The sequence below is a fragment of the Xyrauchen texanus genome, chromosome 11 (genome assembly GCF_025860055.1).
Source record: "Xyrauchen texanus isolate HMW12.3.18 chromosome 11, RBS_HiC_50CHRs, whole genome shotgun sequence".
In the NCBI taxonomy this organism is placed as follows: Eukaryota; Metazoa; Chordata; class Actinopteri; order Cypriniformes; family Catostomidae; genus Xyrauchen; species Xyrauchen texanus.
In genome coordinates, this window is record NC_068286.1 from 5584790 (window position 1) to 5600594 (window position 15805).

The 15805-nt window shown below is 38.7% G+C and overlaps 3 protein-coding genes across 3 annotated transcripts in view; 1 reads left to right on the plus strand and 2 right to left on the minus strand.

Annotated features, from left to right (window-relative positions):
- LOC127651300 (transportin-2) overlaps nucleotides 1-15805 on the minus strand; it is a 76838-nt gene that overhangs the window by 46048 nt on the left and 14985 nt on the right. The gene's annotated exons all lie outside the window — the stretch shown is intronic.
- Nucleotides 978-12971, minus strand: LOC127651302 (DDB1- and CUL4-associated factor 15-like). Its single transcript, XM_052137084.1, has 13 exons — nucleotides 12856-12971; nucleotides 12202-12299; nucleotides 9911-10049; nucleotides 9539-9645; nucleotides 9169-9314; nucleotides 7989-8147; nucleotides 7283-7855; nucleotides 5294-5388; nucleotides 4933-5055; nucleotides 4725-4807; nucleotides 4475-4579; nucleotides 4244-4359; nucleotides 978-1833 (listed from the first exon to the last, which is right to left on the minus strand). The coding sequence occupies exons 1-13, from the start codon at nucleotides 12949-12951 to the stop codon at nucleotides 1778-1780; spliced, it is 1896 nt and encodes a 631-aa protein (XP_051993044.1). The 5' UTR covers nucleotides 12952-12971; the 3' UTR covers nucleotides 978-1777.
- On the plus strand, nucleotides 13676-15775 carry smdt1b (single-pass membrane protein with aspartate-rich tail 1b). Its single transcript, XM_052137087.1, has 3 exons — nucleotides 13676-13855; nucleotides 14875-15016; nucleotides 15524-15775. Exons 1-2 carry the CDS (start codon nucleotides 13694-13696, stop codon nucleotides 15010-15012), a joined length of 300 nt encoding a protein of 99 aa, XP_051993047.1. The 5' UTR covers nucleotides 13676-13693; the 3' UTR covers nucleotides 15013-15016; nucleotides 15524-15775.

Genomic DNA, 15805 nt, shown 5'->3' on the forward strand with positions numbered 1-15805 from the left:
GACCGCCAGAATGAACTGTCTGACTGGCGCAAGGTGCCATAACAGTCTCTTGCCATCATATAATCCCTCTCGGCCCACAGTAGCTCTACTGCGTTGGTCTTTGTTACCTGCCACCAAAACCTGTAACCTTCTTTCTTTGGTTTTGGTGGAGAAAGAGGTGCATATTGGGCAACACTCTGGGTTTCATAAAGCAGCTTGGGCATCCTTTACTCCCAAAGAAGATGGAGCAAGGGTGTGAATCCTTTGAGCTACATGCACACATACTGGGTGGTGCGTCCTTTCCCCCTGTGGGTGAGGATATGGTGTTATGGCCACAGCTGAAACACTGCACCATATCCTCACCCTCTTCATTCTGTAAACGCCACCACAGTGTGCATGTTTACCACACTGGAGCAGTGTCAGTCAGCACTCTCAGCAAATAAACTCCCACTTTCTCATAAGGAGATGTGAGCACTTGGCTAATGCATTGCCAATGTGTGGTCCGGTTGAACATACGTTAAGTGCATTTGTGTGTTATTGTGGTGGTTACAAACTGTGCAAGTACTCAGTACTCAAGGGAGGGGTAGAGTTACCTTAAAAGGTGCCATTAAACTGGCTTTTTTATTATTCAGGTAAGTTGTTAATATTGCCTTCCATGCTCTGCAATATTCTCTTCAAACTGTTGCTCCATCATGACAGTAGTTGACTTGAAAGCGAAAGCTCACCACAGAAGTGGACGGTTCGCATTAATGTCCGCTATAGTGACAACTTTGAGACGGCTATGTGTCAAAATTTGCGTGGTGTTATGAATTGTGGTCTGACACATTTTGTAATGCATCCACACACAAAATTGAGCTTGCATATGTAGAGGAGTCTACATTGACGTAATTGTGTAGAATATGTTTCAGCCTTTAAATGTCCTCTCCAGGCGGTCTCTACTGCAGTTAGGATGAAATATTTCATAAACAAAAAAGTCATAGATATTAATATATGCAAGAATTTAATTTTTATCAAAAATAAAAACAATACTGAGTAAAAACAATATACTCATCCAGTCCAGCTGTGAGGCCACGACCAGTATTTAAAAAGAAAAAAAGAGGAGCTACAGCTTCTGATTGGCTGATTACACAGTCCTTCGATACAAGTCCTAAACAATGTAAACTGTATCCTGCAACAAATCAAACAAACAACATAGATTTATCCCCAAAAAAAAGGTCCCTTCTCTGCAATTAGGAAGAATATTATCAGGCAATGCTTTTTGGCCAAAACCAAACACTTTTCACTTCAAAATGAGCAAATACCTACTTTGGAGTATTTTCAAACAGGAACACAATATGAACCAGAAATTCATTTCATTGCAATCAGATATTCAAGGGAACAGGGACGTTTTAGTACATCAGACGACAGTTGGCGTTTTATATTTGGACATATTTTATGTCCAACTTTTCAAAATGAGATGACACATTAAAGGTCTACAGAACAAGATGATCCCAGTGCTATTACAAGCATTTAAGGTGGTCTGAGCAGCATGTATTTGCTAGGCCCAAAAATGTCTTTATGTGGCTGTTCATGAAAGTGATAGTTTGATATAATTCACTGTATGTCCCTGAAATATCCTGAAGAAGTGAACGTTTCTACACTATCACACAGATACATGTAAAAAACAAGACAAACACTGAGAGATGTGCGTTGATTGTAGAGAGTATGTGTGACTGTTTGATCATATCTTGAGTCCTGAACCTCTGTGGGTCCCACAGCACAGCAGCTCTTATGGGGCGGTTGTTTGTGTGATTCTCTCTCATAGAACAATCCACGTGCCTCTGTCATTATCAGCCAACACCTGAAGAGATGAACCTGCAATGACCAGAAATACACAAACGTAGCACACATTCAGACACCAGCCATGCCAGGGGGGAGGCGTTTAGAGGAGCATTTAAAATGCGGAAGCACAAGACTACATGTAAAACAGTAACTAATACGACATTAAAATGTGTTATCAGTGATATCATGCCTCTGAGTCAACTTCACACAAGATCAGTAAATTATTCTATGATTATTTAAAATTACATATGTGGGTAATACTTTATTTTGATGGTGCCAAATAGCAAAATAACAGCATATTGACTGACTTACTATAAGCTAGTAAACTGTTTCAACAAACGTTCAGTAGACTGCATACAGATCTCTATTTATGACCTACTTACATTATTGTTGAGAACATCAATTCATTAAAAGGTTATTAATAAAGATCTATATACAGGCTATTGATAGTCTACTGGATGTTTGTTGAAACACTGTTTACTAGCTATAGCAAGTAAGTCGATAAGCTGTTATTTTGTTGCTGTTATGCAGGCTATTGATAGTCTACTGAATGTTTGTTGAAACACTGTTTACGAGCTATAGCAAGCCAGCCGATAAGCTGTTATTTTGTTGCTGTTATGCAGGATATTGATAGTCTACTGGATGTTTGTTGAAACACTGTTTACGAGCTATAGCAAGCCAGCCGATAAGCTGTTATTTTGTTGCTGTTATGCAGGATATTGATAGTCTACTGGATGTTTGCTGAAACACAGTTTACTAGCTATAGCAAGCCAGCCGATAAGCTGTTATTTTGTTGCTGTTATGCAGGATATTGATAGTCTACTGGATGTTTGTTGAAACACAGTTTACTAGCTATAGCAAGCCAGCCGATAAGCTGTTATTTTGTTGCTGTTATGCAGGATATTGATAGTCTACTGAATGTTTTTTGAAACACAGTTTACTAGCTATAGCAAGCCAGCCGATAAGCTGTTATTTTGTTGCTGTTATGCAGGATATTGACAGTCTACTGAATGTTTGTTGAAACACAGTTTACTAGCTATAGCAAGTCAGTCGATAAGCTGTTATTTTGCGATGTTATACAGGCTATTTATAGTCTACTGAATGTTTGTTGAAACACAGTTTACTAGCTATAGCAAGTCAGTCGATAAGCTGTTATTTTGCGATGTTATACAGGCTATTTATAGTCTACTGAATGTTTGTTGAAACACTGATTACTAGCTATAGCAAGCCAGTCGATAAGTTGTTATTTTGCGATGTTATACAGGCTATTTATAGTCTACTGAATGTTTGTTGAAACACTGTTTACTAGCTATAGCAAGTCAGCCGATAAGCTGTTATTTTGCGATGTTATACAGGCTATTTATAGTCTACTGAATGTTTGTTGAAACACTGTTTACTAGCTATAGCAAGTCAGTCGATAAGCTGTTATTTTGCGATGTTATACAGGCTATTTATAGTCTACTGAATGTTTGTTGAAACACTGTTTACTAGCTATAGCAAGTCAGTCGATAAGCTGTTATTTTGCGATGTTATACAGGCTATTTATAGTCTACTGAATGTTTGTTGAAACACTGTTTACTAGCTATAGCAAGTCAGTCGATAAGCTGTTATTTTGCGATGTTATACAGGCTATTTATAGTCTACTGAATGTTTGTTGAAACACAGTTTACTAGCTATAGCAAGTCAGTCGATAAGCTGTTATTTTGCGATGTTATACAGGCTATTTATAGTCTACTGAATGTTTGTTGAAACACAGTTTACTAGCTATAGCAAGTCAGTCGATAAGCTGTTATTTTGCGATGTTATACAGGCTATTTATAGTCTACTGAATGTTTGTTGAAACACTGTTTACTAGCTATAGCAAGTCAGTCGATAAGCTGTTATTTTGCGATGTTATACAGGCTATTTATAGTCTACTGAATGTTTGTTGAAACACAGTTTACTAGCTATAGCAAGTCAGTTGATAAGCTGTTATTGTATTTTATGATAACTTTGACATTACTGCAAAAACGGGTGTATAACCAGGTGTCATACAGGTGTAAATGAGCAGAATACAGAAAAAGAATGATGATTAGAGACATATCTCACTTTGGGAAGATGTAGGAGTGGCTTTCGCCAGCAGTTTGCACATGAATAGAGCTGAATCTCAAACAACAAAGTGAATGAGCACTTAAGAGTATTTGAGTAGATTTGGTTCCTTTTGTAGACTGATAAAAAAAAAAACACATGGTGTTGGAAAATTGTCTGAGAGCTGGCGTTGGCGAGCTGTTTCAAACCATTAAAACAAACTCAAAAACGCCTTTTTTTGGGACAGATTTTGTTTGCAATGTTGTCACACTCATTCTTCCATTTTGCTAAAAGTATATCGGGGCCTTTAGGGTGTGAAAATGACAATTAGCTTAATTTAAGAACAGTCAATGGGAGGTTTGTGCGTAGTACACACCTTTGTGCAGAGCTTCATTGGTCATGCGGTTGATGTAGCGTGAGCTGCTCTCTGGGACGAGCCACCTCATGACAGTGTTCACACACGACTTCCTGTAAGAGCTCCACACACTTCCACTGAGACAACAAACAAATGAGAAACAAACTGAATGAAGAGAATAAGAGACAAACAGCAAAGTGCTGATCAAGACAATGGTCCAAATTCCTGAGCAGCGTATTCTCAGGTCGTTACCTGGTTTGACCTTTGACCTCGGTGAGGTCACCCACACCGACTGTGTGGCACGCTCCTGTGTTTAGGTCCCAGCTGACCTGCAGACTAGAGTGATAGGACTTGGGTCTGGAGAGAAAGAGACATAATAATGTTCACAGTACATAAAAACTAACTGACCAATCTGATATAATCTTCTGGGTCCAAAACTGGCCTTTTTTGTCATGTTATGTGTGCAGGTTTATGGTGTGTAAATACGTGTGTGTCTGTGTACCTGCAGTGTTCGTCCTCACAGTTAGAGAATGCCAGCAGCAATAGTCCAATGTTTATTACCACTATGTTTGTCTCCGGACAAACCTGTTATCATAGAAACACAGAACACATGCAAATGATATTACCCGGATCACATTTAATTTCCACAAAAATGTAAAACAATCCCAGTTGTTACAAAACATGCATTCCAAGCAGTTTTTCCGTAACACCTCGAGGATGACAACATCATAATCACTGAAGGAGCAGAACTGAGAGCCCCAATCAGCATCATTCCGGATGACCTCGTTAATCAGATACTCAAAATCCAGCGTCAGCTGCTCGATACACACACACTGAGACAGAGAGAAACAACATAACACAGCAAACATTATTGCTTGACAATGTCCTTCAGAAAACCAAATATGATGTATGTGTATTGTTGTATAGTATTCCATTTAGTGTTGGTACTAGGATGCAATCTTTGGTAGGACACGTATGTTTGGTAGAGTGGGGTACTCGAGGCAAATATAGGGGTGCAATGGCCACCCCCCCAAACTATACAAACTCACAATTGCATGCAGACAAACACACCTGTCCACTGTACGGTCCGGTCACCAGATGCAAGTTTCGCCCCTTTAGGTCAGTCACACTGAAAGGAAGTTGAACTTTATCATCATCATCTTCTCCTATAGAGAGAAAAAAGACTTGCTATTAAATATGCATGGTATGCAATGTGCATTCAAATCAGAGGTTGCACTACAAATGATCATAATTATAATCATTATCTTGTTTTATGTCATTGTTGCATCATTTAGGCATTAAAAGGTGCCTTTTAATCTGTCAAAATGCTGAGCAGCACTTTCAAATTATCCAGCAATGTTTAAAGAATTTGGTAAATAAAACATGTCCAATCGCTTTACGTTTTGAGAGAAAATAAAGCTTGTTAATAAAGTTGCGTAATATGTGATTTTGTACTGTGTTACTATTATTGCTGACGGCATCAAGCTTTCCAATCGGCAAAGGCAAACATCTCAAGAATTATTATAGAACATTAGTGCCCTACGAAATCAGTTTTATTTTACCCAAATTCTGTGTTTTTTATCAAATGAAGTGGTGGCGTAGTGGACTAAAGCACATAACTGGTAATCAGTTCAACTGGTAATCAGAAGGTTGCTGGTTCAAGCCACCACCATTGTGTCCTTGAGCAAGGCACTTAACTCCAGGTTGCTCCGGGGGGGATTGTCCCTGTAAGTCGCTTTGGATAAAAGCATCTGCCAAATGCATAAATGTAAAAAAATGCTTCACAAGTTATATTCTTGTCAAATATAGTTCTGCGCAGTAGAAAATTACAGTATAAATAAAAAGCACTGATGAAAGTTTTTATATAGTACAACAGTCTTGCTTGTGACATATTGCTTAAATATAATGTAATTATTATTATTGCTATACTATTAAAATCTGATATATTATTAATATTACATTTTACAATACAGTAGTAATATACAGCATTTCTGTTACAATTCCTTATTTCAATCCTCTCCTTAAATTGAGCTTTTATTTTGATGGAAAACTTTTAGAAAAACAAATTAATCAGGGGGTCTGGGTGTCTCAGCGAGTATTGACGCTGACTATCACACCTGGAGTCGTGAGTTGGAATCCAGGGTGTGCTGAGTGACTCCAGTCTGGTCTCCTAAGCAACCAAATTGGCCCGGTTGCTAGGGTGGGTAGAGTCACAAGGGGTAACCGCCTCGTGGTCGCTATAATGTGGTTCTCGCTCTCGGTGGGGCGTGTGGCGAGTTGTGCGTGGATGCCGTGGAGAATATCGTGAAGCCTCCACATACGCTACATCTCCACGGTAACGTGCTCAACAAGCCACGTGATAAGATGCGCGGATTGATGTTTTAGATGTGGAGGCAACTGAGATTCGTCCTCCGCTTTCCGGATTGAGGCGAGTCACTACACCACCATGAGGACTTGGAGCGCATTGGGAATTGGGCGTTACAAATTGGGGACAAAAAGGGAGGGAATATATATAAAATGTTTGTATGTTTTTGACATCAACTTCAAACCTCCGGATAAGCATTTTGCTTAATGAACAGGTGTTTTAATTCTAAAAATATTAAATCTGCATGTGCTGCATGCTTTATCTACACACACACACACACACACACACACACACACACACAAAACATGCGTGATAATCATGATGCGCGTTGTCGGTGCATGAGCAGCCGGCTTCACACATTCAATTTGAAGTGTTCAGCACACGCAGACTGTATATTTATTTAAATAAATCTCAGCCTTTTGTGGTTAAACCATCCTACTAGGGCATATCATGATTGTACATTCACACATTCAACTTATCCAAAATATGTCAAATTCTGTGACTTTCCTTATTTAAACCTAAATGACTTTATGCTTTTATCACCCATCCTTATCTAGATCTCTTTTCATGAGAATCAAACTCAAAACAAGTTATACAAATCTGTATTTTGAGTAATTTTATGTTATTTTCACAGTTTTGTTAACTAGAATGTTTTTATATAGTTTTGGTTAACAGTAATACCACTGATGTTGTACCGTTTGTCTGTTCTGATGCTCCGGGCCGCTGTAGTCTGTATCTCAGAGTGGTGTAGTTGACATAAGCTGGCTCTGACGAGGAGGAAGATGAAGACTCATGAGCATGAGGAGATGGAGAGGACACAGGGGATGTGGACCCTTGAGACACGACTGTGTTACACATCACACTGTCCTCTGGCTCTGTGGGTGGAGCTAAACTTTGGTTCTGTTCTGAGGCGGCGGCAGAGGGTCCAGGGTCCTCAGGGTCTCGCTCATGTCTCTCTCTCGCTTGGTCTTCTCCTTTCTCTTTGACTTTGCACCGGTCACGGTCTCTCTTTCGTCCATCAGCATCTCCATCTCTTGCTCCGGCCTGAGCTCGCCGGAAAATATCAGCCGCAAACTCTCTGGCTCGCACGGCGGAGAGCGGAGTGACATGAGGCTTTATCTGTCTGATGTCAGGTGACCCCTGGGACGAGGCTGATGAAGAGGAGGATGAAGATGGAGATACAGGTCCAGCAGATGTAGAAGAAGAGGAAGGAACTTCTCTCTTTCTGTACAGAATCTGATTATTTTGACTGTCCTGTTGCCCGTTTCCTGTGGAGAAATAGAGAGACAGAAGACTACGTTGCGTTGCGGTATAGCTACGTTGAAACTAGAATTTTTATATTTTAAATGAACGAACAAACAAACCACACGCAAGGACACAGACAAAGAAACAGTGTTGTACCTGGGCAGAGGGAGATGGCACAGGCCACCAGAGAGTAGCTGGTGTTCAGTAGAATCACCTGGTCTTTCTTCAGCTGCAGCGCCGGCTGGAACGTCGGGAATGGATAAACCACCTGATAGCGAGCGTTGAGAACATAACCGTGCTGCAGACACTCCCCTCCTACACACACATGACCAGAAAGAGAGTCTAGAGTACATAAATGATCATTCATTATTTAAATTCATTCATCATTTCACTCACCCTCACGTTGCTCCAAACCCGTATGAATTCATTTGATGGCCATTGCACCAGTTTTGATATCAGTGACAAGAGGCACGTGATCCGTTTTGCCTCAAGTGCAAATGATATTTAAGAGCAGCGGTGGAGATTGTCAGCAAAATACTGACTTTAATTTCAGTCCGCTCCTCACACAAAGCTATCGTATGGCTTCAGAAGACTTGGAAAATAGTACACAAGTCATGTGGACTACTTTATCATCAAACCAACGAGCAGGCAGCACAGCCTTGCACAGACACGCTTTTGCACTCAAAGACAGCTGGGGCAAGCTAGGTTATCAAGACACGATTTTCAAAGTTTCAATCTATGTTTAACTCCGTACATCATCCTAAAATTGCACATCGTACTGTTCTCCCTGTGTACACACATGGTTGAATGACAATAAAAGCAATCTTGAACTTGACTTAAAAACACAGCGCTCATAACTAGAGGCGCTGAAAACCAGCGAGACGCGACGCTACCAAAGTGAGACGCTCCAAAAGCGTCCATCTGACGCACAAGTTCACAGAAGCAATGTGATAGGTGGTAGCAAAACAGATTTTTACTACAAATTCTCCTCCCTACCCAGTAGGAAGCGAAATGCACAAAGAATGGAAGTGTAGATTTATAGTAAAAAAGGACCTCTGTTTCTCACCACACCTATCATAATGGAGTCGTTTGGACACTTTTATGATATCTTTATGTGCTTTTTGGAGCTTCAAAGCTTTGGTCACCATTCACTTGTATTGCATGGTTCTACAGACCTGATATCTTCTAAAAATCTTAATGTGTGTTCTGGGGAAAAAAGTAAGCCATACACATCTGGGGTGGCATGAGGGTGAGTAAATGATGACAACATTTTCATTTTTGGATGAACTATTCCTTCAGATGTGTTATAAAAATTGTGTGTAATATTATAATATACCGGTGCGTATGGTGGATACAGATGAGGCTGGGCAGCACTGTTTGCAGGGTTGTGCTGGAGGCATTGAGGTAATGGTGATGTAAATGTCTCTGTTGTTCTCGTCACTCATCATCATGTTCATCAGGGCTGAACTGGAGCTGCGCGTGCTGAAACACACACACACACACACACACACACACACACACACACACACACACACACACACACACACACACACACACACACACACACACACACACACACACACACACACACACACACACACACACACACACACACACACACACACACACACACACACACACACACACGCGTTCAGATATATGGACACTCATAAAGTACAGTGTAGAGGAGGGGGAGAGACTCTTACTTGAAGCCGAAGACAACCAGCTTGGAATGATCATTGTGCCACTCACACACAGTCAGATAGAGGTCACTGTAAATATCCTCACCCGCAAACAATCGCACATGATGCACCTGCACAGAGAAAGACACATAGGCTTAATGATCAACCATCTCCTCCTCTTACATAAAGGCTTATTCAAATCCAACACGCGTTGTAACCGCTACAAGCCTTTAAACTGAATCAATGCGTTCCTAACGACACTAAAGAGTGCATTGCCGATTGTTCCATGCAGAAACGCGTTCAAGAAAATAAACATAAAAAGAGAAGTCACAGATGTGAATGTTGAAGCATGTTGAGGTCAGCACTGCTCTGTTAGTCTCAGTGTTTGTGTGGTACCTGTTTGAGGCGGCTGTGCAGGTTAAACTCCCACCAGTACAGGTGATACGTGTAGAAGGAGAAATCATCATCCTCTCCACAGTCACTTGTGTAAGACAGCACGTAACGACCGCACTTAGTGAAGCCCAGGAATATGTGCCTGTGACAGCAGAGAAACCGTTAAACAATGACTGAAGGAAGCATCAACAACACTCCAAATGCTGGAACACCAGGAAGAAAGTATGCCCTAAATACTGCAGCTTTTATGCACATTTTTGTACTCAGGTGATCCCTGAATGACAAAGGAAATGAAACACAAAGTGAAAATGACGGCAATATGAAACAACACATACAGTGCTACGTTACAACAGAGCCCATCTTTGTTTTACTCACTAGTTCAGGTACACAGGCACTCAAACACACCATTTATTTTTCCATTTTTTAGGGATGCATCGATGTATTGGCCACCAATGTTTTTTGGCCAATTAATGGCCATACTAGAAGCATGAAAACGCTGATATGAAAACACATGGATTATTTTTTATATAATGACATTATTTTGAATTTTATAATGAATTTTTTGTGTGTAATATAAAGATAATCATACTAAAATGAAATCTGAAAAATTATTTTGAATAAGCATAATGTGAATTAATAGTAAAGTTTAATTTTGATAGGTAAAATGTGAGTTTAGAACTGAAAAACTGTTTTAGAAATGCTAAATATCTTTTTCCACTCACATAAATATTTGTAATACTACAATTTAAAAAATTATATTTATATACAGTATACTTATATTTCAAATATATATCTATATATATCTATATATTATTGTATTTATCATTCATTGTAGCTCTCTTAAAATTTTGTCCGGTCCTTTATTCAAATGATCCAAATGAAATTAAATGAAAATTATATATTGTTAGAACACCATACATTTTCCAAAGCATAATTCCTAAATAAAACAGTAATCTGATGACAAAATAAGATGAGAAAGATAATATCTAAGCAAAATATCTGTATCGGCCTATTTTATTTTATTTAAATGATGGACATCATATGGCAGGCTATAGTTCATATATACTGTAAAAAGTTTGGAATAATGTTCAGATTTTGCTGTTTTGGAAGGAAATTGGTCCTTTAATTCACCAAAGTGGCTTTCAACTGATCACAAAGTATATTCAGGACATTACTGATGTAAAAAACAGCATCACTATTTGAAAAACGTCATTTTTGATCAAATCTAGACAGCAGCATCACTCCAACACCTTATCCTCGAGTAATCATGATAAATTGATCATTTGATACTAGAAAATCACTTTATATGACGCCATTATTTCAAACACAGTTGGCAAAAAAGAAACAGCTTTCAATAGAAACTCATCAGTCAATCATTGTTTTGAGGAATGAAGGCTGTAAAATGCTTGAAATGGCCAAAAAACTGCAGATTTCATACAAAGGTGTCACTACAGTCTTCAAAGATAAAGCACAACTGTCAAAAAAAGCACAAGGACAGAAAGAGATGTGGAAGACCAGATGTGCAGCTAAACAAGAGGATAAGTACATCAGAGTCTCTAGTTTGAGAAATAGACGCCTCACATGTCCTCCGCTGACAGCTTCATTGAATTCTACCCGCTCAACACCAGTTTCATGTACAACAGTAAAGAGAAGACTCAGGAGGACTTCTGGGAAGAACTGCAAAGAAAAAGACACTTTTGAAACAGAAAAACAAAAAGAAAAGGTTTGAGTGGGCAAAGAAACACAAACATTGGACAACAGATAATTGGAAAAGAGTGTTACGGATCTTCACCCCATTGAGCTTTTGTGGGATCAGTTAGACTGTGAGGTGCGTGAGAAGTGCCCGACAAGACGGTCACATCTATGTCAAGTGCTACAGGAAGTGTGGGGTGAAAGGTCAAGTGCTACAGGAAGTGTGGGGTGAAAGGTCACCTGAGTATCTGGACAAACTGACCGCTAGAATAACAAGCAGCTGCAAAGTCATTGCTGCATGTGGAGGATTTTTGATGAGAACTCTTTCAAGTAGTTGAATTTGTAATAGTAATTTTTCAAGTTATTAATGTCTTGACTAAAGATTGTGATCAGTTGAATGCCATTTTGGTGAATAAAAGTACCATTTATTTCCATAAGAGCAAAAGCTGTACATTATTCCAAACTTTTGGCCACCAGTGTATGCATGTATGTATGTATGTATGTATGTATGTATATATGTATGTATGTATGTATATATATATATATATATATATATATATATATATATATATATATATATATATATGACCACAACTTCTCACCCTGCTCTGAGGAACTCCTCACTGACGATGGTCTTCAGCGGGATGCACACACGAGGAGGAAGTTTCCGGAAAAGCCGTTGAGAGAGCTGTCCATTCAGCTGGCATACAGAGAGAATGTTATAACATAGTTAAATACTAAAGCAAAGGAAGCAAAGTTTCAAATCTGGGTTGTCAATCACAGCTGGTAGACAACTGCTGCAGATGTTTTTGCATTCAAATATTTTTAGTTTGAATATAGTCAATAGTTTAAATATTTCATATTACAACCAACACAAGCACATGAAGTTGATGTCCATCTAGTATTATGCCATTCATGTTTCTACACTTCTTTAATGAGCATTAACAGTGAGGGCATGTATACGATTCATTCAAAGCTCACACAAAAATACATAGTAATGTTTACTAAGTAACCACATAGGCCACAATAACTCACTACTGAATGTCATGGACCAAACAGGACTAAAACTATTACTGCCACAAACAGTTTCATAAACGATGAATACATAGATATTTATACATATTTAAATAAACTCAGAGGGTCACATTAATGCGTTTAATGAAGCTACAGCTAAACATGCCAATAACACACTCTTTATTATCTACATTACGCACTGGAGATGTAACATTTGGTTCACAATCTTTCTTTCTACCTACCCGCCCACGCGTGAGGAGTTTGATGATATGGTCTTTGTATTTTCGCTGTTGTTTTTGTTTGTTGTTATCTTTCTCAGATTTCGAGCTGGGCGCCATTTTTTATTTTTGCCGACTCCTTCGATTCGTACTTAGTCCAGCCCACTCAACTCATCGATTGGCTCGGCTAACTATAAAGATAGCTTTGATTGGTTTAAACAGCCGTCAATCAAAAAAATGAGGGTGGGTGTTCTGCCGGGGACGTCCCTATGGTATTCTGAATATCCAATCAAATGTCTCTTTTTTACTATTATTTTTTTATATTATTATTATTTTACCATTTGTGCTTAGAAGTCAGTGTGTACAAAAACTTGTATTTTATTGTAAAAATAATAAAAACGACCATTATAAGCAGTTTTGTATCAGCAGATCTGAAATAAAGTCAGGAACCTATACTACAGTGATTTAAAATGTTTAATTGAATTACTCTCAGAATACAGTTTTCTTTTTTTATAATTATGTCTTTTAAAAGGCTTTATCATACTGTGGCTGTAAAATAAGTTAAATCTACTTTATAAGGTCTGAAAATGTGTCTCCCTCATAAGTGTTTGTGTCAGATTCGTCTCTTTTTCAGATAATTTTAATAGGTAATGTTTTGAGATTATACGCATTATGAGTTATTATGATCTGTGTTATGAAGATGCTTTCTCATGAGGCAGTGAACACCATATATATTATATAGAGACATCTATATGATGTCTATCGTGAACACGACAATCCGAGTTCCGTGAACAAATGGGCGGAGCAGCGCCCTAATTATAAATTCAAAAGGGGCGGGGTTTAAACCAGACAGACAGGAATAATGGCTTCGTTGGTGGGTCGTATCTCTCGGGCTCTTTTCATTAGAAATACAGCAACACTGAGTCGCAACGCTGGCCCGAAATCTGTGAATTCGACAGGGCCGACTCTTAGTCGAACCGCCGTGTCATCCACATCGGGAGCCATTCTTCCCAGTCCCGAAAAGGTGCGTTTACACTTCTTAACATTGCCGCTTATTGCTGGCCCTTGAAGGGAAGCAGGAAGCAGGGTTCTTGCGAGCCAATGAGAATTAAGAATAGCTTGACGGACATGAAAGGTAGCCAATCATATTGTTGGATCAACATACTTGATACAATAAGGAAATGCTTCGTGTACTGTTGTTTCTATTATTATTATTCATAGATAAAAATGACAGTGTAGCGACCGTGTTTTCGGTGATGTTACGGCTTTATATATATATATATATATATATATATATATATATATATATATATATATAAAAGCCAATAATCAATTATTCAGGCACAAGCTGCATTATTTTAAAATGCAAAAATGAAACTCACAAAAATTTTAATTCTTTCATTTACTCACTCTCATGCCATTCCAGATGTATTCTGGTGAACACAAATTAAGATTTTTAGAAAAATATCACAGCGTTGTTGGTCCATTCAATGCGAGTAAATGGTGACCAGAACTTTGAAGCTCCAAAAAGCACATAAAGGCAGCATGAAAGTAATCCATATGACTCCAGTGGTTAAATCCATGCCATCAGAAGAGATATGATCCTTTTTTTTACTATAAATCTACACTTTCAAACAGCCCTTCTAAGTGCTGTTGTCTCCTAAGAGAGTTCTTAAGTTCTTCTTTTGTTTTTGGCTATTTGCATTTTTCTGCAGAGCTGAAATATTCTTCTAAAAATCGTCCGTTTGTGTTCAGCAGAAGAAAGAAAGTCATACACATCTGGGACTTCTTGAGCATGAGTAAATTATCAGAATTTTCAGTTTTTATTATTTAAATTACATCTGGAAAAAGAAACTACATTGTGTATGATTTCATGTTATTGTATTTCAGGGCCAGTGATATGATGCGATGTGGGGTGTGTGGTATTTTGATCTTTAGGGTGGTCAGCAGGTTTGGGGGGTGGGGGTTACATGAAAAATCTAGGAGGACAATGTCCACTTAGCCCTCCATTAGACCCGACCATGTTGTATTATATTTGTACAGGTTCCATTCGGGCTGACCCGCATGACTGTGGTGGTGGTGCCATTCCTGTATGTCGGGACTTGGATCAGCATGAAATTCGCTGTTCTGCTAGAGGAAAATGATATTTTCGTTCCAGATGATGATGATGATGATGACTGAGAAGGTACGTGAAGAACCCACCCAACTATCAATATTTGTTCCCAGAATGTTCTGGGGTGCCCCTCATAGACCCCCCTTGCTTTATATTGTATTTTATATTAAAGGAACAGTTCACCCAAAAATATAAATTCTGTCATCATTTACTCCCCTCTCATGCCATCCCAGTTATGTATGACTTTCTTTCTTCTGCTGATCACAAATTAAGATTTTTAGGAAAATATCTCAGATTTGTAGGTCCATATAATGTAAGCGAATGGTGACTGAAACTTTGAAGCTCCAAAAGCATATAAAGGCAGCATATAAGTAACCCCCACGACTCCAGTGGTTTAATCCATGTCTTCAGAAGCGATATGATAAGTGTGTGTGATCAACAGATCAATATTTAAGTCCTTTTTTACTATAAATTGTGTGAACTATTCCTTTAAGTGCAGTTGCTGTAAAATGATTTTGAAAATCTATTATCCAGTCATGTGGTGTGCCGATGCTTATGTTGTTGCTGATGTTGTTTCAGTGCATGTTCACTCCAGCAGTCTGGTGATCTTCTAGGAGCTGCAGCACTGGTGCACGTGACAAGAACATTTATGCAATAATGAAGACCATCAACAAGCTCATGTGTTTACATTTCTGCATTACACTAAACCTTACCCAGAGTTTATTTTTTACATTTGAACTATTGTCAGAGGGAATATTGTTTGAGACTACCATCACATTACTAGCCTCTCTTCTATTCAATAAATGGTCTCAATGTTAATTAGTGTATCAGTTTATATGTTACATGTGTGTTATAGTAATT